This window comes from Ochlerotatus camptorhynchus, unplaced genomic scaffold (assembly GCF_037179485.1).
Source record: "Ochlerotatus camptorhynchus isolate MF236.1 unplaced genomic scaffold, CSIRO-AGI_Acam_v1.1 ptg000432l, whole genome shotgun sequence".
Lineage (NCBI taxonomy): Eukaryota > Metazoa > Arthropoda > Insecta > Diptera > Culicidae > Ochlerotatus > Ochlerotatus camptorhynchus.
In genome coordinates this window covers 6,015,997-6,038,448 of record NW_027040918.1, presented here as the reverse complement: position 1 = coordinate 6,038,448, position 22,452 = coordinate 6,015,997, and the positions used below count along the sequence as shown (strand labels likewise).

The window sequence follows — 22,452 nt, the reverse complement described above, 5'->3', positions numbered from 1 at the left end:
CTTTAATCTTTTGAGCTGATATTGCTTCCTGCCACTATTCAAAAGATTCGCTAGAGTTGTACAAGAATTATAAAGTCACATATGAACCAAAAGAGATGAATCCGCCAAATTGGCCTGAGGCTCGCCCTATATAAACTTTCTGGGCTTTGACAAAGACAAAGATTAGGAAACATGTTAAGCCAGCGGATACAGTTGAAAAATTCGAGAAAGATTGATCTAAAGTGGTAAAAACGGTAGGCGAAGGTACTGTGCAAAAGCTGCAAAGTCAATGGAAAATAAAAAAAAAAAAACTCGACTACTCTCAATAAAATCCTGCAAATTATGTGTGAAAGAAAACATGATAATAAACATCATTTGATAATAAAATGTCCTAAAACTTTACCCTAGTTTTATTTAATTCACTGGGAAAGTATATTTATAATTTACGGAACAGTCTATACTACAGCTCGATTTCCTTCTAGAGATTTATATTTTGGAGTACTAATTCCATGATCCTAATAAGCATCGAACATGACTTTTGCAGTAAATTCAGCTAAGGGACCATATAATAATAACGTAAGAAAATGAAGAGAAATTATCTTACATTTTCTTACAAGGGAGGGTGGGAATCTCAGAAATACCTTACGTAAACATGAAAAATAACATGAAAAATACAGAACATGCAAAGATCTTACGAAGGAGGAGCTAGGAATGAAAAATCTCAAAATTTCTTCTTACGTAATTACTGCATGGTCCCTAAATCTGGAAAGGCATGAAAAATACCTGGTTTCGACGGTACAATTCCACAGGAATTCTGTAAAGTACATCTCGAAAAGAATTTCCAGATGAATTTTAAAAAGAATTTAGAGAAGAACGCCAACAGCCAAATTTGAAGACAATTCTCGACGGCAGTATTGCTCCTGTCCGATGGTGTTGTTGGTTTGCATAGGCGAGCTTATGTTCGGGCGAAAAGCGAATTGCAAGTTTAGTTTCCAAAAGCTGATAGGCCCTTTTGAATTGTTGTTTGAGAATTCTGAGCTGAATTACATGGGAATTCGAAAGAGGATTCAATCGAATTAAATACAATTGACGCTTTAGTTAATTATTAGAAAAAGTTTTCAATTAAAATAGAATCTAAGGATGAATTTTGAGAATTTTTTGGAGTGTTCTGCAGAGAATTTCTGGACTTGAATAATCAAATTTTCCAGTGACTCCCAGAGATAATTTAAAATTTATTTTATTTTATAAGAATTCCGAGATGAACTCTATGAAAGGAAATTATTATAAAAGAAATGCTTGAATAAAATCAAATATTTAAGTGAGTCAACCCTGTTAAAATGTTCAGGGGAAGGGAACACGATGGTGCCATCAAATAGAAAATTGAAATACATTCATTTTGAGAAAAAATCGTTTCAAGTTTTCAAACGGGTATTAAACATATTTGGCAACACTGTACGAAAATAAGAGTTTCAGATTTCGATTTCAGTAAATTTTAACAAATGAAGGTGGTGTTTCTTGAACATCACGAATAAAATAAAATACTACCTTGGACCGAGGTGCTCTGATCGGCACTGTTTAACTGACATCAGAGCGATTCCAGACGAATTCGCAAATCCATTAATATTCTGATTTTTTTATTTGGCTGAAAAGTTCCAGAATCGTTCCTCATGACCAAAATCTTTCTGATCTTTCAGAAAACAATATTGTTGGTACTTAAGAAGCGAAATACATTCGAAAATACCCAAAAACTACCAACATTAAAAACCAACATCTCGAAAACGGTGCAACTTAGCAAAAATGATGTAAGAGGTTTTTTTATTGTAAATTTGATGTACTTTCAATACATTAAGTCGAACAAATAATTTTTCCAAAAACTTGAGTTTTTTTTCAAAAATCATAACTTTTGTGTCCATCATTTTTCCATCTTGACCTTTAATGTAATAGGTAGCATTCATTATGCTCTAAAACATTTAAAAAAATAAAAACAATACAAACAATTTTTAAGTTTTTATTTTAAATAAAAAAAATTAGTGATTTTTTTTAGAGTACAATTTTTTTTCTTCAAGTTGTTCCCGATGTTCCGTACAACATTTTCCAAACTACCTAACTCATTGGACAAACATTTTTCGAGCAACAGTTTTCTAAAGATAAGCTTAACATTTTTCTATAGGCCCCTTTTGAAAATTAAGGCTTGATATAAAATGGTGATCTGAAGATGCAAAATTGAAAAATCAATGTGACGATTATCTCACAGATGGCGAGTGGGTGAAAATGGTAATAACGTTTTGATATCTTTCAAATTGCATGAAATTTTATTTTATTACATCATCATTTTTGTAATTGCGGGTCTAAAAACTAGACGTCGCATGACCAACTTTAGCTTTGCTTTGATTCGCCAATGGCATTTTTGGTCATGAGGGACGTTTCTGAAAACTTTCAGCCAAATAAAAAAATACGAAAATTAATGGATTTGCGAATTCGTCTTGAATCGCTCATAAGTAACTCCTCCACAAATCGGAAAAGGTAATTTTCAATTTTGTAATTTTTCTCGGTCACTTGGCGCAGAATGACCCATACATAAGTATAGTTTCAAAAAAGACAAATCTGTGCACAACAAAAATGAGCTTCTTTATGTTAAATAACCGCTCAATTATTCATATTTTTGAGCAATTTTGGGACGACCTTCTAACAGCGATTTTAAGGAAATGGAGAAATAAAGTTCAAATCTTAAAGCTAAGCATAAATAAGACCCTATTTTCTCGAGGTTTTAGAAGAAAAATTATCAAAATATTGTTCCACGGTTAAGTTCGAGGAGGACAAAGGACAATTTTGAGGAAGGTACGAATCGGGTAGAGCATCTCCTTTACCAAGCTCATCCATTAATGAGAGATGGTGAGGGGTTTTTCCCCCTGCCACCACTGGCAAAAGGGATGATCGCCGATTTGCTCATGTACCTCCAATGTGCGGAAACAGTTCTATCGATTGTTCCACACTCAAGTCGCCATTTGACGTAAACATCTACCCCCTTCCTCAAAATTATGTACAATTTTTGTACAATTTTCACACTGCCGTACTATAACGGAGCTATCAACTCTATAATTTAATGTCCTCATCTATCGTATAAAATCTGCACTTCAAGTCTGATATTTGACGTTAAGTATCTTCGACTATGTACATCGTTAAATTCACGCATGAAGTAATAACACATGATTAGTTAAAGTAGATTATTTTCTATTTTTTATTGATTCTTCTAGGAACTCCCTGAAGGATCCTTCCATAAATCTGTTTTAAATTTTAAGCAAAATTTCAGAAATTATTTAGAATTCTTATTAAAATTCTTATTCATCATCATAGAATTCTTCTCAGAACTCTCGTTAAAATGCACTCTCGATTATATTGGAATTATTGTCAAAATTGTTTCGGAGCTGAATTTTGCGTCTCTAATAATTAAAACAATAATCAAAAGCGACGCTCGTAACTATACAGGTAAACCTGGCTTAAGATTTAAGCGGAGATGAAGAAATCGGTTCTCAGAGCACTTAATTTTACATTAGACTTTCGTAGTCTGTACTTTGGTATTCTTCTCTGATATATCTTGGTGTCATCACTAGAATCCTTTCAAATTTACTTTGGATTTTTTAAAGTTCTTAATCATCCTTGAAATACTGTTGAAAATTTATCACAGATAAATACCTTTGGAAAGTTTCCAAGGTTTACAGCTTATTTTCTGGGAAAGGAGGTATATTTTCTCCAATTTTTAATTTTTTAAGCATTTCCCAATAGTTTTCCTGGTGCTCTAAAGTTTTGCGGTTTACTGGTCACTCTGGTTAAAATTTTCAATTTTCAACAGATATGTATATTTTGTTAAAACTACTGTAGACTTTCTTAGTGCCAAGCAGGCATGGAAAATCATTTGTATTCATTTCATACATTCATTTACATTCATTTGCCTCTAACTTTTTTCATCAACAGCATTCCGCAAAATGATGTATAGAGCTTTTGTAGGTTTTGTTATTAGCTACAACTTTTGATTATTACTCAAATCTGTGTCTTTTAGGCATCACGAACTAGAGCGGGCAGAACTTGTTACTGTTTTTCAGTGAATGTAAAATACATTCACTAAAAAACAGTAGTGGCTTCTGTTCGCTCTGGTTCGTCGTGCATAAGAGATACGAATTTAAGTTACTAACAAAAGTTGTAGGTAATAACAAAACCTACAAAAGCTCTATACATCAATTTGCGGAATGCTGTTCATGAAAAAAGTTAAAGGCAAATGAATGTAAATGAATGCACGAAATGAATGCAAATGATTTTCCATGCCTGGTGCCAAGTACTAAATTTCCACATTTTGTTGATATTTTTAAATTTCACTCTATTTTAGTAGTGAAAAAGTGACTTTAAGGACTTTTTTTTAAAAGGAATTAGTGACTTTAGTGACTTTAGTGACTTTTTGGTGTTAAAAGTGACTTTTTAGTGACTGGCTTCAAAATAGTGACCAAGTCACTAAAAAGGGACCTGTTACCAGCCCTGATAGCTAACTTCTGTAGCCTTTGTGGGTTATGTAGAATATTATGATCCATTAGCAAAGTGTGCTCTTCACACATTCCAAGAATTGGTAATAATTTGGTGGGTAAATCGATGTATAATTGAACTTATGGGTATAATAATGGTAATTTATAACTTTTCAAGGCATCATTTTTGCACAGTTTGGAGTTTTTTTTTTCAATTTAGACTTACCAGCTCTGCCCCAATAAACGATCAAACAACTCAAATAAGAATGCATATGTGCAAAATAGAAAACTATTAACACATCTCAAAATTCCACGCATGGAAGAAACTTTACTTGCTACCTTTGTTTATGTGATAATCCCAAGATAAGGTAGAATCTTGATAGATTCCCAGATATTTGTAGGAGTTGACTTTCTAGATAATGTCAGCGTTTATAACTAAAATTGGAGCTTATGGAAGAATTCTTCTTGGTGATCGAAAGATCGTATACTTTGTTTTTTTGCAAGTTTAATAATGACCTCTAATTAAAGTTGCAAAAAACAAAGTATACGGTATTTCGATCACCAAGAAGAATTCTTCCATAAGCTCCAATTTTAGTTATAAACGCTGACATTATCTAGAAAGTCTGAGAATTTATTATATTTATTTTTTAATTAAAGCTCATAAAATCCAATCTTTTGGAGAATTCAAAACCATGCACACTTGAAAATTGACAAAAATCGTAGAACATCAACATTTGGTCTTCTTGTTAACAAGCTGTTTTATGTACTGTTTGCATAGATATCGATTTAAACGGTCTCAAATATTATTTCCTGTGTAGAAATTACATAAAATCTTGTACATGGAAAAAGTTCAAAAAATGGTCGAAATGTTTTTGTTCATCGATTTTTGGCCATTTTCAAGTGTCCACAGGCAGTGTTCACTCGGCTGTCGACAAAAGCAGGCCTTTCTCGATGTGTGCCACGCGATCGTCTGTTTTCTCGGCTGCAACCATTGTGTGGTCCTCCTCATTGTTCTTCATCAGCAGTTCTTTCGGTCGATGTGTCGTCGACTTTGGAAAGCAACCGTTTCGTGATGAGTGTGTGAGTGCTGACCTCCTTTTGCCTCCATTGCGCAAAGGAAACGCTCTGACCCCCGTTGGCGTAACTGCCATACAATGAAACCACTGAAAGCGGCTCCCGTTCTGATGGAGGAGGCTTTTTGGATAGCGGAAGATAAAGTATTTATTGTGTTGTACCTTTTGACTATAGTTTTAAGATATATTGTGTAGTGACCAAGAATCCTCGGCTCTGTAAAGTTAATTCGTGTCAGTCTTATCAAATTAATTAATTAACAACAAGTGTCCACAGTTTAAATATCCCAAAATTTTGCATTTTTTATGGGCTTTAAAAAAAATTAGATTTTCTGTTTGAGACATTTCAGTTTTTAACACCTTTTACTCAAAATAAAATACAACAAACAAATACAATTTATTGAAAAAAGGCATAGATGCCATTTTGAAAAAAAAAACAACATCACAAAACAAAAATGGCCGAATTTTTTTCCCTGAATTTGTGCTACCGACGCCATGGGGGCAGCTCCCACACCTGTATCCTACTTATCGACCCATAAACTTATGGCGTGATCAGAGATTTTATCCCTAAAAAATCCCGATGACACCGACTGGGATTGAACCCAGACCCTTTGGATGGCCTAATTTTTGTAAAAATGTGAATGATTGCTCATAACACACATTTATGCAAAGTTTTATGCAAATCGGAGTATGTCGAATTTTTCCGATTCGTTGTTTGGCGTGGAACTGCTCGTGTTTGACATCAATAGTCAATTAGTCACACTATTTGTATGCTATTTCTGGTAGTCTAATGTTATTACCTGACCAAAGTGAACGAAAGCAATTGGGTGGCTACTTCAATCACTTTCTTCATTATTTAGTTATATATTTTTTTGAATTTATCTCCGTAACTCGATTCTTTCGATATTGAACTCCGGAGATTTGATTGTATCTCAAATTCTCAACTTTTTACTTTAACTCAACTGCAACCTTGAATTTTATAACTTCAAATCCACCTAAACAAACACAGCTAATTTATTAGTTGCATAACTTACTTCATTTGGGATTTCATTCTCGCAAACCACATCGATTTCCTTATGTGAACATCACAACAGGTGATAACCATGCTAAATGGCTTCACAACTATTAGCCGGGTAATTTGCGTTCGAAGCTACCGCACCCGCACCGAACAGAAGATCTCCGACAGATTGGTGGGTGTGCCGTCACTGTAGCTCTTTCTTCAGCTGGACTTATCTTATGAAACTTGGATACTTTTCGCTTCTCGGTTGATTGAACCTGTACGCGACCCTGACTGCTGCATTACAGCCAGCCAGCGTTAGAGGAAAGCTTCCAATTAACGCTCGGATGCAATCTTTCAAGTACGGGCCTACACACAGCTGCCGCGGTTAGAACCGAGGGTTTTTCTCGATTCAATTCAAATTTCAACACACATTTGTGCATCTTGGCAGTTCAGCAAATGGCACTGGTGATTCATGATGTTGCGATTGAGACGGACGACGACTTGCAATTGTACGCTTGTTGGTAAAAGGCAAATGAGCGCGACGAATAACGACGCGTGATTTATGTATCGAACAAATTCGTTACTCGTGTAAATTTGCTACATGGCGTCTGACGGGCAATTTACGAGCATCGTAATTATTGCAATATAATCATAATTACGGGTTGAAATCATAAAACTGTATGCAAACAAAATGAAAATTATTGCCGGCTGTACGTAATGCTAGTCGGTTGGTGCGGGATGTATATAATTGCACGGAGTTTATTTGAAACTACATTAGTTCATCCAGGATGTGACGTCTACGATCACCAGTCGTAAGTCATCCATCTAGTTAAAAATCAATTAACCTTCACCTTTTTAATTACACCTACATTCCCCGGAGTTATTTGAATGAAAGAATTTCATTACTATTCTGGAGTGCTTTCTAGCAACGCGAATTCGTGACTGAGCTAGCGTTTTACGACTCACAGATTTATCAGAAACGTTTCGAAGCCAGCTGCCATCTTTACGACGACAGTTCATCAACGTGTGACGTGACGCGTTCGGGGTCAATCGAGCGAAGTCCTAATGAGATCATGAAACCACACGCACGCCTCTCGTTTGCCCCCGTTGATGTCTCCGGTGGACTCATCAAGCGACGAACCTCCGCCTGGTGAGCGAGCGAACGCGTGTTGACCGATGAGGTCAGAGCACTTCTTCCGAAGGTCCGTTCTATTTAGCGCGTATTGTGATGCAATCCACCAACTAGCGCATATGGTTACCCGTTAAAATGCTCTCTCTCCAGTTCGTGCATAATTTATTTCGAAACAGTTAGAAGAACACATATGGAGATGCTCAAATATGCTCGAAGGCTCCCGTTTTAGGCACCGTCGTCGCGGCGGTCGATCGATGGGTGCTTGTTCTGCATCAACTAAAAAGCAATCATCAGTAACAACCAGTAAATCATGACTCGGCGAGCGGTCATCCGAAGTTGAAAATTGGACGTGCGAAGGCCGCACACACTAAACTTTTTGACGCCTCCGCATAAAACCGAATTATTACGATCTGTCTAGCGATTGAGACGAGAAGCAATTTGATACGCTTACTAATTAAAACATTTCATCTGCCGGAGAAGATTGTAAGACATGTATGTCCAGGAGGTCTCGGTTTTACACGGTTGGTTGGAATAGGCGCATCGCAAATCAGCTGGAAAAGCAGTGAAGATGGCCGCGTGGGAACCGTCTGCTATAAACACTTCCATTATTGGCCCTATTATGAGTGGCAAATCATCTTTATTAACATCAGACCAAGATTTACGGTGGCATGGTGCAGCATATGGTATGGCAGGCTGAATGGTGAATGGTGCCCCACAGCATCATAAAACGGTTGATTTTATATTGCCTACCTACCATACTAGTAAACCACCCGCATAGGTTAATCGATTGGAGGGTGTGACGAAAAAGGTCACTCTGCTGTGAAGTTGCACCTAGATGGGTTTTCTACCGTTACCGAAGTGACGACGATCGAACGAGCGCGTACAGTGGTTTAGCACCTGAAGCATTTAAGTGTTTCTGGTTTTGTTTGCGGAGGTTGTGGTTTATTCTCGGTGATCGATATTCCTTCTGGCGTTGGATCCGAAGGAGATTTATATCGGTAAACGATGGAAACGAGTTGCTCAAGTTATTTGACAACAGTTTGGATGACAATGTCTAAAGAAGTGATGGCGAGTTTGGTTAGAAACTACATGCATCATTACACGGACAAGATCGAGAGCTGGAGTCGGAATGGGAATCGCTGGTGACATTTCCCCAACGAGTAGAAGTCTGCCAAAACAATGTTCGGTGTTCTCGGCAGAAGCAGCGGCTATTCTTCATGCCGTCACGGTTCCTGTTGATCGCCCAATCCTGATCCTGTCGGACTTCCACAGTGTTATTCATGCTTGTGTTTCAAAAAACTTCTTAGAATTTGTATGATATTTCCTAAATTACAAGAAGTTATCTAAATAAACCGTTTAAAATAGGTACAACAAGGAACTTATGTAGTCTATGAAGTTCAAAAATGGTAAAAGTTATGGAAAATCAGATTGTCGGGAATCTGCCAAAAGTTTCTGTAATAAGAAACAAATCTAGCTCCGTTTGTCTGGAGGTTAGAATCAATTGATATTTTTTTTTCTTGGATTTGTTTTCCGTCGATCTTGTTTTCCGTGCTGAGCACCAATGCTACCGACGCCAGGGAGACAGCTCCCACACCTGGACCCTACCTATCGACTCATCAACTCATGAACCGGGGGCCAACGGCTTCACTTCCCTTCCGAAGGAAGGCGTGATCAGAGATGTTATGCCTCAGAACATCCCGGCGGCGCCGACAGGGATTGCACCCAGGCCTGCTAGGGTGGGAGGTAATCACGCTTGCCTACATCACCAGTGCCGCTATCAATTGAATTATTTCAAGCGTTTCTCAATTTAAGATGATCCATGGTTTCGTAAATAAATCATCGATTGGAATGAGGTACAGTTGATAGTGGATTGATGCTATATTCATCAGTGGCGACGCGTAACTATTTTAGATACCCGTTCAACATGTTTAATAAAACAAAATTAGGGGAAGTGGCTCTAATGTTGGTCTACGGATCTAAGATTGGGCCCATCGCTAAAAATCTGCTATTTATCTATTTTATCTAGCTAAATGCGTCATTGGGGCGGTACTAATGGATATTTTTGGTCGCTATTGAAAATTTATTCGAATTCTGAATTCATGTATGGGCCCAAATTAGGGGCATTTAGGCCGACATTACATCCATTTCCCTTATCTATTTATAATAAATTTCAAGCTACAAGTATTCCTTCCTCCTTAACTGAATATTGAAGTGATTATGTGTAGAGTTATATAGGATACCGAGCTACGGAAGTAAATTTTGGAAATTTTGTGTGAGAAAAATAGTTGAAGTAGCTTGGATTTCTATCGTGTCAAGGAGAATATCGAGTTCTGGAGAGATCGGCTAATGGACATAGTATTTTTTGTAAAGATTTCTCTGCAATCTCACGTTTGAGTAAAACGTAAAACTTTCTCTGCAATCTCACGTCTGAAATATTGAAAATGAAATAGTCATCTTCATGCGAACAGGGTGAACAGGCGAACAAGATGTCACTTATTTTCATGTTTGTTAAAAATTTACAATTGAATAATTTTCAAATTCACTGCACTGGACAAAACTGTTGTTTCAATGTGCCAATGTTTTTCTTATTAACTGAAAATAAATCGACCTCAAATATTGAATTTATTTAAACAAATATTATCCCTCTATAACTATTAAAAACAAACTCATTATCTAAACATTACTCAAACATGCCGGGATGCTAGGAGAGCTCCTCAAGGATGCCAAGGATAACGGTCTCCATACGGAGTTGGTTTCCTTGGACATTGCGAAAGCCTTCAACCATACATGGACGCCCGCGGTACTGAAGCAACTCGTCAGCTGGGGCCTTAGCGGCCATATCATCCATTTCGTCCAAAATTTCCTGACTGGCAGATCCTTCCGAGTCTCGGTAGGTAATCGCTCAGTGGTTCAGTGATCGCTGTCACCTTGTTCCTGGTAGCCATGAACAGTGTCTTCGAGCGATTACCAGCGAACATCTACATTTACGTGTACGCAGACGACGTGCTAATCGTAGCCACAGGTTAAACTCCGGGACGAACGAGGATTAGAGCCCAAGCAGGGGTTTCCGCCGTAGCCAGATGGACCGCTTCGAAAGGTTTTCAGCTGTCTGCTGGAAAGAGCGCTAGGTGCCACCTTTGCCAGTACCGACATCGGGTCTGCGGAGCTTCCATAAAGATCGGTAATCAAGCTATCCCATTGAAGAAAACTGTGAAACTGATGGGGGTTGTCATTGACCGGTCGCTGAGTTTTGACCAGCACCTTCAAGGGTTCAAGGCTAGCGGTCACAGCAGGATCAACCTCATCCGCACAATCTCCCGTCCCCACCGGTCCAACAAGAGAGAAGTACGTCACCGTGTTGCCCGGGTCATCGTAGACAGCCGGCTGATGTATGGACTCGAACTGACCTGCATCGCCACCGACAAGGCAATACAAATACTCGCTCCGGTGTACAATAGCTGCACGCGCATCATCTCCGGTCTCCTACCCTCGACGCCAGCTGATGCCAGCTGTGTCGAAGCCGGCACTGTCCCTTTCCGGTACCGCATCTACGCAGCCATTGCCAACAAAGCCGCTGCATTTTCAGCAAATACCGCCGGAAACGACAGAATCTGCCTCCTCAAAGAGGGGGACAGATTTCTCCGGACAATCGCCAACGCAGAGCTCCCGCCTTAGTGGCCAAGATTCACTGGTACGGAGATAAGAGTTGGCAATCTCCCGCACCAAACATCGACAGCCGGATAAAGGAGACGTTCAGAGCCGGGGACAATTCCGTAGCCCTTAGTAGATCGGTTGCAGAGCTGACCGGATTGTACCCAAACTACATGCATCATTACACGGACAAGATCGAGATCTGGAGTCGGAATGGGAATCGCTGGTGACATTTCCCCAACGAGTAGAAGTCAAAAAACAAACAATGTTCGGTGTTCTCGGCAGAAGCAGCGGCTATTCTTCATGCCGTCACGGTTCCTGCGGATCGCTCAATCCTGATCCTGTCGGACTCCCACAGTGTTATTCAGGCCTTTTGAGTGTGTTGATTTATTTCCTTTTAATTCCGTTATAATTGCTTATCTTTTGGCAGATACGCGTATTTTGTCTACTACTTGCGGACTTCATTAAAGCTAAGTGGTGTTGCGTACTTGGCACTGATGGCACAAATAGTTGACGAAATACGCGTATCTGCAGTGAGTCACTTTTTAGTGACTTGGTCACTTTTTTCAAGCCAGTCACTAAAAAGTCTATTTTTTAAGGTCAAGTCACTAAAGTCACTTTTTCTTGTAATCAGTCACTTTTTTCAACTTTTTTAGCTTGAATTTATTTCAATATTCATCATTCTTTGCTTTGTGACGTTTAATCTTACAGGGTGTCTACTCAATTTTCGAAATCAAATTTCTTGAGTTTTCCAGTTTTTTTTTCAGAACTTTTAACGGATAAATTCAAGGCTATTTTTAAAATGCATTCAAAATATGCTTTTTCTGGAAGATCTAAAACAACAGTAATTAACCAAAACGTTTTTAAGACATGGCAATCCGTTTTGAAGAAACAACATTACATTGGATTTGATTACATGGAATGTGGAAATTTAGCACTTACTTCATTTCTCACTTTAATAAATTAAAAAAAAACCAACTTAATTTGAATAAATCCAAGATCTAAATATATTCAAAGTTTTGTAGTTTCGTATTCCATGTGCAAGTTCAAGATATTGAAAGTTTTTTAAAGTGCCTGAATTAAGGAAAACATTAAATGATTTATTTCAAGTTCGTAATAAACTTTATGAAAGATTAGAGACCTTCATTGCAGTCCCATTAACTCCACAACAATTGTAAGGACTTTGAAGAAGTTTTGAGGAATAAAAGGAAATGCTGTGAATTTTAGTAAAGCTCCATAAACAAACAACCATAACATAATGTAAGTTAACACACTGAAATTATGAGGAGCTTACTGGAAGCTTTAAGATCCTCAAATCGGTTCTTTTAACATCCGAAAATTTTCAGGAACTTTTATGAAGCTCATAGAATTTCAGAGCACATCACAGGTTTTAAGCGACCTTGAGAAATATAGAAACCTTGAGGGGTATTGTGCAATTTGTTTAGAAGTCTTAAGCATCTCAGAAAAGCTAGATCTAGAGATCTTTGGGGGATTTCAGATCTTAAGAGCAGTTCCCATGACTTTATGGAGCAGTTTAAATATTTATAATAAAAATAAATAAATATAAATTTATTTTTGCCTTAAGGTGATAATCTAAGGAAGCCTTCGCGTGAAACTTCAAAGGCACAAATGTCAGATTCCACAAAACATACAAATTTGAAATTGCTACTCTCTGTTTGTAGTAGCACAGCAAACAAGGAGTAACAATTTCAGATTTGTATGTTTTGTGGAAGCTGAAATTTGTGCCTTTAAAGTTTCACGCTAAGGCTTCCTTAGAGTATCACATTAAGATGTTTCGAGAAATTCAGGGATGTATAGAATTTATGAAAACTTCTGAAATATTTCAGGAACTTCACAGAAGTCCAAAGAAGTTCAGGGAAATTTACCTTCAATAGAATTGAGAGCTTTAGGTAAGCTTCGAGAACATCAAGACAGATCGGAGATTCAAAGGGCAGTTCAAATTATTTCAAAAAACTTGTAGAAACCTTACGGAAGTTCCGGAAACTTCAGCAAAGCTCCGATAGAGTTTCTGGAACGTGATAAAAAATAAAATGAATATCCGGAAAACGTGAGAGTATTTTATGGGTGTTATATCATGGAGATATCAAGAACTTTAAAAAGTATGAAAATTTAGCTAAGTTGATTAGAAAATATTAACGAAGTTCCATTAATCTAAAAAAAAAATGCGATATCTTCAAGAAACTCCAGAGAACGTAGAATTTAGATAGTTTCATTCAGTTTCAGCGAAGTTCCGAGTACTTCGAGGACGATCAGAAAGCTTCAGAATAAACCCATTATCTTAAGCAAATTATAAGGTATTCTGTGGAATTATGAGGTATTCCAAGAATTCTAAGATTCATCCAAAAACGTCAGGGAACTATGAATATATATCAGAAAATTTGCCGGATTATTAAACAAATTTAGAGAACTTCAGGTAAGCATAGTTCAGGGAAAATAAGTGAGTGTTTTTAATGGTTAGAATACTTCAGGAAAGTTGTAGAAACTTCAAGGTACATCGCTTAATTTCAGTAAAATTGCAGGTTCTTAAAATATACTGATCAATTCAGTACAGAGAACTTAAAAGAAATGCAATAATCGTTAAGGTAGTTTTAATAACACCAGGAAAGTCTAGACTATTGAAGGAGTTTTAATTAGTGTCGATAATTCAATGAAAGTTTCAGGAATGTCAGACAAAATCATGAGAACTTAAGTGAAAATCATAAAACTATATTAATTATTTCGTTCTAATTCCATGAAAACTGCGAAAGTACAAAAATTCCAGAAATTTTGAAAAACTTCGAAAACTTCACAGAAGGACAGTGGTCTTCAGAAACATTTCGAGACCTGCATAGAAATCTATGGAGCTTAAGAGGAGATCCGCGAACTTCAGGAATTTTTATGAACATTAGCAAAATGCGGGAGCATTTGAAAGAAGTTTTGTAAGCTCCGAAAATTGGAGGGATTTCGGGGAGAGGTCAGTCATTAGTTTCAGAAAATTAGTTGGAAATTTAAAGCAGTTCCCATATTTTCATATAACTTCAGAGACGTTAAAAAATTAATTGAGATCTTCGCATAAGTTCAGAAGTTCACTGAAGCTTAAACATTTTAAGGACGGTACAATTAAATTCAGCGCAGTACAACAAGCTTCATGAGAACTGCAAACACGTTAGAGCCGTTGTGGGAATTTCAGAATAGAACAGAGAACCTCAGAGCAGTTCCGTTATCATAAGAGAAGTCACATAAAGTTTAAAGAATTTAGAGAACTTCAGCGAATTGATAAACATTTAGAAGAGATTCATGATCGTTAGAGAAATTAAGGAAAAAAATTTGATGAGTAGTATTATGAGCATCAGGCTAATTTCTCAAACTACAAAAGAACTTCAAAGCAGATTCATTAACTTCAGGAAAAATTTGGAAAGTTCTCAGAATAGTCCATTCCGTATTCAATGGAAATGTCGATGAAGCTTTCCTCCGAATTCAATTTTCTTTTCCACAATAAGACACACATTTGGAAAGATTATCGGAATATTCATTGAATTCATTTCAGATTTCCTTTTGAATATCACACTTTCCCTTGGAATTCTACTCACATTGAAAGTCTCCTAAGAATTCATTGGCATTTCTACTCACAAATTCCTTAGATTTCGCCTCATAATTTGTTTGACAATTGAATTGACTGAATTCCTTTGAAGATGTCCTGGAGTTATTCTCAAATTTAATTGCAACCCTCCTTTGAGTATTTTCAAAAATATTCCAAGGACTTATGCTCCGGATTCGTTTTCTCCCATTAACTTTATGAAATGATCCTCAGAATGTCCTTGAAATTTTCCACTAAAATTCACAGGGTTTGTGCTCATCAGAAATTCCTAAGAGTTTTCCATGGAATCCACTTTTAATTCAATTCAGGGTCACGTTTTAGTCACTATTTTTACATCTCTAAGTCACTATTTAGTCACTTATTTCTTCAACATGGTCACCAAAATCACTATTTTTGACAGCAGTGATGTAGCCATCAGTCCTGTATCTGTCAAAAGATAATCAATTTTAACGGAATTAAAAGGAAATAAATCAACACACTCAAAAAGCTCTTCATAAATAAGAATATCAAAATACAACATGGTTTACAAAAAATTTAATATCTCGATTACTTTTTCGAAGGGACGTATCGGCTTTTTTAAACCATGCGTGTTTGGCGTAACTGGTAGCTCGCCCACGAATACTAACACCACTATCAGATAGGGGAAAAGTATGCGTGGGCGAGCTACCAGTTTGCGCCATATCGACGGTCAACTGCATTGTTTACAAAAGCTGATACGTCCCTTCGAAAAAGTAATTGAGATTTGATATCATTTTGATATCCGATTTTGCTCGGGAACCAACCAACCTAACACATAATTGTTTTTATTTCCATAAGACTGACGAACTTAAACTTCCTTTATGGTTTCATTATACCTACGTATAAAACACATTTTTTTCTATGTTAGCTGTGTCGTCAATGTTCCACTTATTCTCTTCTTAATTAGCAGAACTCACTCATCGATCATTATTAAGATTGATGGATACGTCGTGTGAATGATAAATTGGCGGCTTAAATTGGAATTCCTATTGACGTCATTATTCGTTATCCCGTCGCAGCCCTTTTTTTGGCTGCAAATTTTACGCAGTTACGTCAATTTCAATTTCAGCTTCCATCCGTTACGGTAGCACTCAGTAATCTTACAACTCAAACAACACGTGCCATTACAAGTGACATAAATAAAACATAATTCGCACCATCGTTCACGCCACGGTTGACCATCATAATCGTTTGAGGCAGCAGTCACGTGTTGCTGTCTGATAATGGTTTCCTTCATCTTTCACTCTCGACTCAACCGAACTGGAAAGTGGAAGGCTACTCAAGTCAGTGGCGGTGGTCCATAAATTAGTTTGAACGACTCCCTATAAAAATCACTTTTTTTCGGTTGCTGTTTATGAAGCCTTCAACAGTCCAGCGGTTTCCACTGACTGGATACAGCTGAGCATTTAACCGTCAAGAGAAATTTGAATAAATTTTCCACCTGGGTGACTTACCTGATGCAATTCTCCGGGTCCCCTTCGCAGTCCGTGTTGCAGCGGAACCGTTCCCAAGAAAGCCAACCCATCGGCGGTGTCCGTGCGAGGCCATTCTCGAGGCTGGAAATTTCCGCTGGCAGGAGGAACACGGCTAGCACTATCGATACTATCACAGCTTGGAAAATGCAAATAGTCTGCAGGGGTGCGTTACTGCTTCGGGTTGGGCGGGTGGACTGTGTCCCACCCTTCGACTGCCTTTGCAATATCATTTTGTTGCGGGTGGTGGGGAGTGAGGTGCTGTGGATGATAGAAACAGAATTGGAATATTTAGTGAAAATGTCGTAAGGCTGAAGAAATATGAAATAAATAGTCGTGACATTTCCTGAAATAAATGTAATAAAATATGAAGTAATAAAAATGTAGACATTCCTACACAAACACAATAAACGTAGCATCTTATTATTCCCGTGCTTGCCTTTTAACAGTTCGCTGTCAAATTTATAACCTACACACGTTAGCGCATGCCTTGGCGCCCTCGCGATAACAACCCACGCTTCACCCTGTGTATAATAAAGAGCTCTTAGCAGCGAGCCACGATTATAATCAAGATTAGATCGCTGATAATCACTATTGTTACACTCTCCAACTAACACCGGCCTTTCTACTGTGGAAAGGCTCTTACCCGCAGCGCAGTCTCTCGAACGTGACAGACAAAACCAACCTGGTTACGTTCCGACACGGTCAGTTCGGTCTCCACTGCGTGATGTTAACAATTTCATACATTCAACTCTATTTTGACAGTTTCGCCATCGCAAACTACTGTGAATAGAAATTATGCAATCCTATGCAGGTCTTGGGTTCCCAAAAAAATTAAGCTATTCAAATTTACAAATATTCCCCGTTAGCTTGTCGCTGGCTTGTCGGCTTCCTTCTATCTCTCCATCAAAGCACAAATTGAATTAATAACAACAATGACGAATTTTGCCCCATGCTCCATTGAGCAATAAAACTCTATGACATTGCAACTTTGGAGACGGCGGAAAGTCGGGTGTCTCCCAGGCAGGGGATGATATGCAAACTATGCCCCCCCGCAGATAATAGCCCAATAAACATTGCAAGCATAGTTTGGCATAGTATGTTTCAGATTGGGCTACTGCGGCGTCGTCGTTGCCGCGTGCCACCACCGAAACCAACTGATCCGGACCCGGTGCTAATTTGAATACAATGGAAATTTTTAGAAAAGTCAGCTCCACCCGGGAGGAGGGTGTTACAAAGTTTTCCCACACAGTCACTTTGGCGTTGGTAAACATCAAACATCAAACATCCAAGGGACCGTAAATCTGCGGTTTAGGTACGCGTTTGTGTTAATTAGAAGAAAAAAAGGTGCCGTCACTTAAGTGCATCACTGGTTGCCGTTAGGGTGTGCATTTATATTGACAGCAATTAATTTGCTTTGTTTGATTTTTATGAGCTGTCGAAGAGTTTGTTTTTCTTATCGCCATGCAGTTTGGAACGATCGCTAAATGACCACATATATGTTTGTTTTTCACTTGACGTGTGGCATTGGTTGATGCTTATTGAATTGGTGGTTATCGGTGTTGGAAGTGAATTGAAATGAATGTACTAATCAGAACCAAGTTTCAATTTGAGATAAATTTTTTAAAAAATTCTACAAATGTTTGTTATTTTTGCCCATAATGCATAATTCTGTGTCTTAACAATCTCATTGAAGGTAACCAAACTTTTCCTTATTTGAAGATTGCCAACACTAGTGTGCACAGGAATCTTGTTAAGGGGGTGTAATTTTTTTTCTATGGTGCATTTAATCTGGGGATGGGGAGTACTCCAAAGTGCGTGGGAGATGGTGCTGTCCACCCACCACTGTTTCCCTACGATTTAATTTAACTAATTTTATTTCTTTTTTGCTCCGGTGGTGGTTCATCTTCTTCAATGTAAACTGTTTTCAGACAGCCAATGGAAATTGGCAATTTAATCCCATCGATGATGTCGATGATGAACCGTCCCAAAGTACCGCCAGTAATGCCGAACATTCAACATGTTTTAAAGATGATATAAAGGACAAACCCGCATTTATTGCAACGCACATAAACAGCTGTAACTTTTTAACCACGTTAACAAATGACTTGAAATTTTCAGAGAAGATTCTTAGACGCTTTTTTAGTAAGATAACAATAGACCACGGTACAATGGCAACCTAATACCCACACAAAAAAGCTGTCTTTAAGCTTTGTACAGTTGCGAAAAAATACATCCTCAGAATTCCTTGAGGTTCTTTTCGAAATTTTTAGAACTCTATGAGCTCTTTTGAAATTCTTCTCAGAAGTTCTCTGGAATTATTTTTAGAACTCTTCTTGACGATTACTCAGAACACCTTGGAACTTAAATTCCCTTAGAGTTTCAGAAGAATTTCCTCCAAAAAATTATTCCCGGAATGAGCCAGAAACTACCGGTACTCTCTTGAAATTTTCCTCAAAATCCCTTTGGAATTTCGCTCAAAATTAAATTTTAACGGTATGCTTTTCGGAATTATCTTGGAATCATCTGCAGGATTCACTAGAAATTATATGCAGAATTTTTTTGGAATGCTCCCCAGAAATCCTTTGGTACTGTCCTCAGAATTCAATATCCTTGAGGTTCTTCTCGGATTTTTTTAAAACTCTCCTAACAGCTCTTTTGAAATTCTTCTCAGAAAGTCCACTGGAATTATATTTAGAGCTCGTTATGATTTTTTATCAGAACACATTGGAACTGAATGAGCTAGAAATTATCCTCGGAATTCGCTTGAAATTTTGATTAAAATTCCTTTGGAGTTTCACTCAAAATTTGATTTTCTCGGTATTCTTTTTGAAATTATCTTGGAACTATCTGTAAGATGCACTAGAAATTATCCACAGGATTTTTTTTAATTATCCCCAGAGATATTTGGGAACTGTCATAAGAATTGAATATCCTTCAGGTTCTTCTCGGAATATTTTGGACCTTTTTTTTCGCAACACCTTGAAACTGAAATTCCCCTAAAGTTTCAGAAAAATTTCTTCTGCATTCTCCAGAAATTCTTCCCAGAATGAGCTTGAAATTATCCTAGGAATTCCCTTGAAATTGTTCACAACATCCCTTTGGAATTTCATTCAAAATTTGATTCTCTCGATATTCTTTTCGAAATTATCTTGGAACTATCTGCACGATTCACTAGTAATTATTCGCAGAATTTTCATGGAATCATCCCCAAAAATCTTTTCTTTTATAATTGTCCTCAGAATCCAATAGCCTTGAGGTTCTCCTCGGAAGTCAAGTTTAAGTTGCCCGCCCATTCACCAAAACGTTGTAGTTTTTCTACCAGAAATGTTCGATTAAGCTTGCCCTTTCCATTCACCAGAACTGTGCAATTTTGACATCAGGAATTTTCAATTCAGCTTGCCTCTCCATGTAGCAGATTGTTGCAAATTTTACACCAGAAAATTTAAATTGATCAGAACGATGCAAATTTTCCACCGTTAATGTTCAATAAAAATTGCTTCTCCAATCTTCTGATTAGTGCAGATTCCCTTTTTTTCCATTTTCCACCAGACATTTTCAATATAGCTTGCTTCTCCCATCATCAGAATGTTGCAGGTTTTCCACCAAATAAAGCTTGCACCTACTTTCATATTTTTCATCATACATTTTCAGTAAAGCAGCTTCCCTCCAATAATCAGAATGGTGCAATTTTTACACCAGAAATTATTATTAAAGTTTGTTTCTCTATTCAGCAGAAGCAGTGTTGGAAAAGTTCGCGATATTTCACGAAGTTCACCAAGGGAAAAGTTCACGAGTCATAGTGAGTTTACGCGAACTTTTCCATCACTGAGCAGAAGGATGCAAATTTAAGACCAAAAAGCTTGCCCATCCGTTCCCTAGAACGGTGCAGATTTTCCACCAGAAATTTTCCATATAGCTTAACTTTAGATAAAGCTTGTGCCTTCATTTGCCAGACCAGTGCAAGTTTTCCACCAGAAATTTTCCGTTCATTTCATTTATCAGAGCGATGCCAATTTTTCACCAGAAATTTTCAATAAAGCATGCTCCTTCATTCACCAGAACGGTGTGTGTGTACAAGCTAACCCCCACTGTCCGCCAGTGTTATTATGGAAGAAAACTGATTTTTACTATCCTTAAGTTAAAGCAGGTTTTGTCCGGGAGTTATTAGGTGTTAGCTCTATTGTGACCCATTTCAGAATGCCTGGTAATTCACGACCACTCCGAGGTCACTTTTACTTACAAAAGCCCCGCATGTTCACTTGTTCATCAAATGGATAATGGTATCATAAACACACTTCCAGATTCAAAAAATAAAGGGTGTCCACGATGAAATTGCCACACTATGAAATTGCTCTAACTTTTTAACCGTTGGGTAGAATTTAATGAAAATTTGGGTGGATTTAGTTCATAGTGCATTATTTACATCCTGCAAGTTTTAAAGTCCTGTGATCAAAACTCGCGGAAATGGAGTCGAAAGAACAGCTCGTGCGTGATAAAATCTTGCGCATTCATCACGAGAACAAGGATCTCTCGCTTCGTTCCATCGCTAAAACGTTAGGAATCGCGAATTCCACGATGTCGCGAGTGATTAAGCGGTTCGAGGAACGGTTAACCACCGATCGGAAGCCCAGAAGTGAAGGAAAAAGTATTCCGTACAACACCAAAAATCACAACCGCGTAGTTGGGGCCTTCAACCGAAATCCGAACGCCTCCGTTAGGGATGTGGCTAAGAAGCTGCACCTAAGCCGAAGTTTTGTCCAGAAGGCCAAAACTAAGACTGGGCTTCGAACGTTCAAGGTACAAAAGGCCCCTAATCGCGACGAGAAGCAGAACAAGTCCGCCAAAACCCGTGCCAGGAAGTTGTACCTCAACATGCTGACGAAAGTTGAATGCTGCATCATGGACGACGAAACATATGTGAAGGCCGACTTCAAACAGATCCCCGGCAACCTGTTTTTCACGGCCAAGGATAAGTTCAGCGTTCCGGAGCATGTCCGCACTCAGAAGATGTCCAAATTTGCGAAGAAATTCCTGGTTTGGCAAGCCATCTGCACGTGCAGGAAGCCGAGTGAACCTTTCGTGACCCAGGACACGATGAACGGACAGGTGTACATTAAAGAGTGCCTCCAGAAGCGGCTGCTTCCTCTCCTGAAGGCCCACAACGTCCCAACAATCTTCTGGCCGGATTTGGCCTCATGCCACTACTCCAAGGACGTGCTGAAGTGGTATGCGGACAATAAGGTCAATTTCGTGCCGAAAATGTTCAACCCTCCCAACACTTCGGAGCTCCGCCCCATCGAGAAGTACTGGGCGATTATGAAGCAGCACCTTCTTAAACGACCTAAGGTAGTGAAGACAGTCGAGGAACTGAAGAAAGTATGGGTACATGCAAAAAACGGTTGATTCACAGGTTGTGCAGAATCTTATGGCCGGGGTTAAGGCCAAGGTGCGGGCATTTGCGTATGGACTGTAAATAAAATACGAGTAAAATGGTAAAATGAAGTTTAATAGTTATTTCTCAATCCCTGAAAATTTGATGGCAATGGGATGAAAACTCGAATTTTGCGAATCAATTTTGTGTGTGGCAATTTCATCGTGGACACCCTTTATTATTTTCAAATCTGGTACGTATACAGGTTTGAAATTTGTTCAACTGTATTAAGGGGAGGTTTACTTGGATTTTTTCAAAAAAATTGTTTTTTTTTTTTTATTTTTGGATAAAATGAAAGCTACAAGTGTGTAGAATATGTGGCCAAAAGGATTTTACGATCCGAAACATATTTAGCGAGTTATGGCGCTTTGAGTGAACCTTTGTCATGCGCGCTGAGGGACGCTACAAAAACTTTAAACACGTTTTTCTCGAAACCATATTTTTTATAACAACTTAGAGCATAGGGCTTGAACAAATGATCCGATTTACAATCGGAAAATTGCGCTTTGAAGGATACTATTTTTTGTATGATGATTTTTTAAAATGAAAAAAAAATAATTGTTAGTTACTATTTTTTAAGCAAGGTC

At 38.0% G+C, this 22,452-nt stretch overlaps 2 protein-coding genes across 3 annotated transcripts in view; one reads left to right on the top strand and one right to left on the bottom strand.

Annotated features, from left to right (window-relative positions):
• Nucleotides 1-22,452, top strand: part of LOC135711382 (6-phosphofructo-2-kinase/fructose-2,6-bisphosphatase 1-like) — a 281,793-nt gene that overhangs the window by 32,237 nt on the left and 227,104 nt on the right. The window lies entirely within an intron of this gene.
• LOC135711385 (alpha-N-acetylgalactosaminidase) overlaps nucleotides 1-22,452 on the bottom strand; it is a 182,558-nt gene that overhangs the window by 12,145 nt on the left and 147,961 nt on the right. For both annotated transcript variants that reach the window (XM_065234255.1, XM_065234254.1), the window contains one exon: nucleotides 16,414-16,692. In XM_065234255.1, coding sequence (XP_065090327.1) covers nucleotides 16,414-16,664 — 251 coding nt within the window. In that variant the 5' untranslated portion in view covers nucleotides 16,665-16,692. The remainder of the gene's footprint in view (nucleotides 1-16,413; nucleotides 16,693-22,452) is intronic.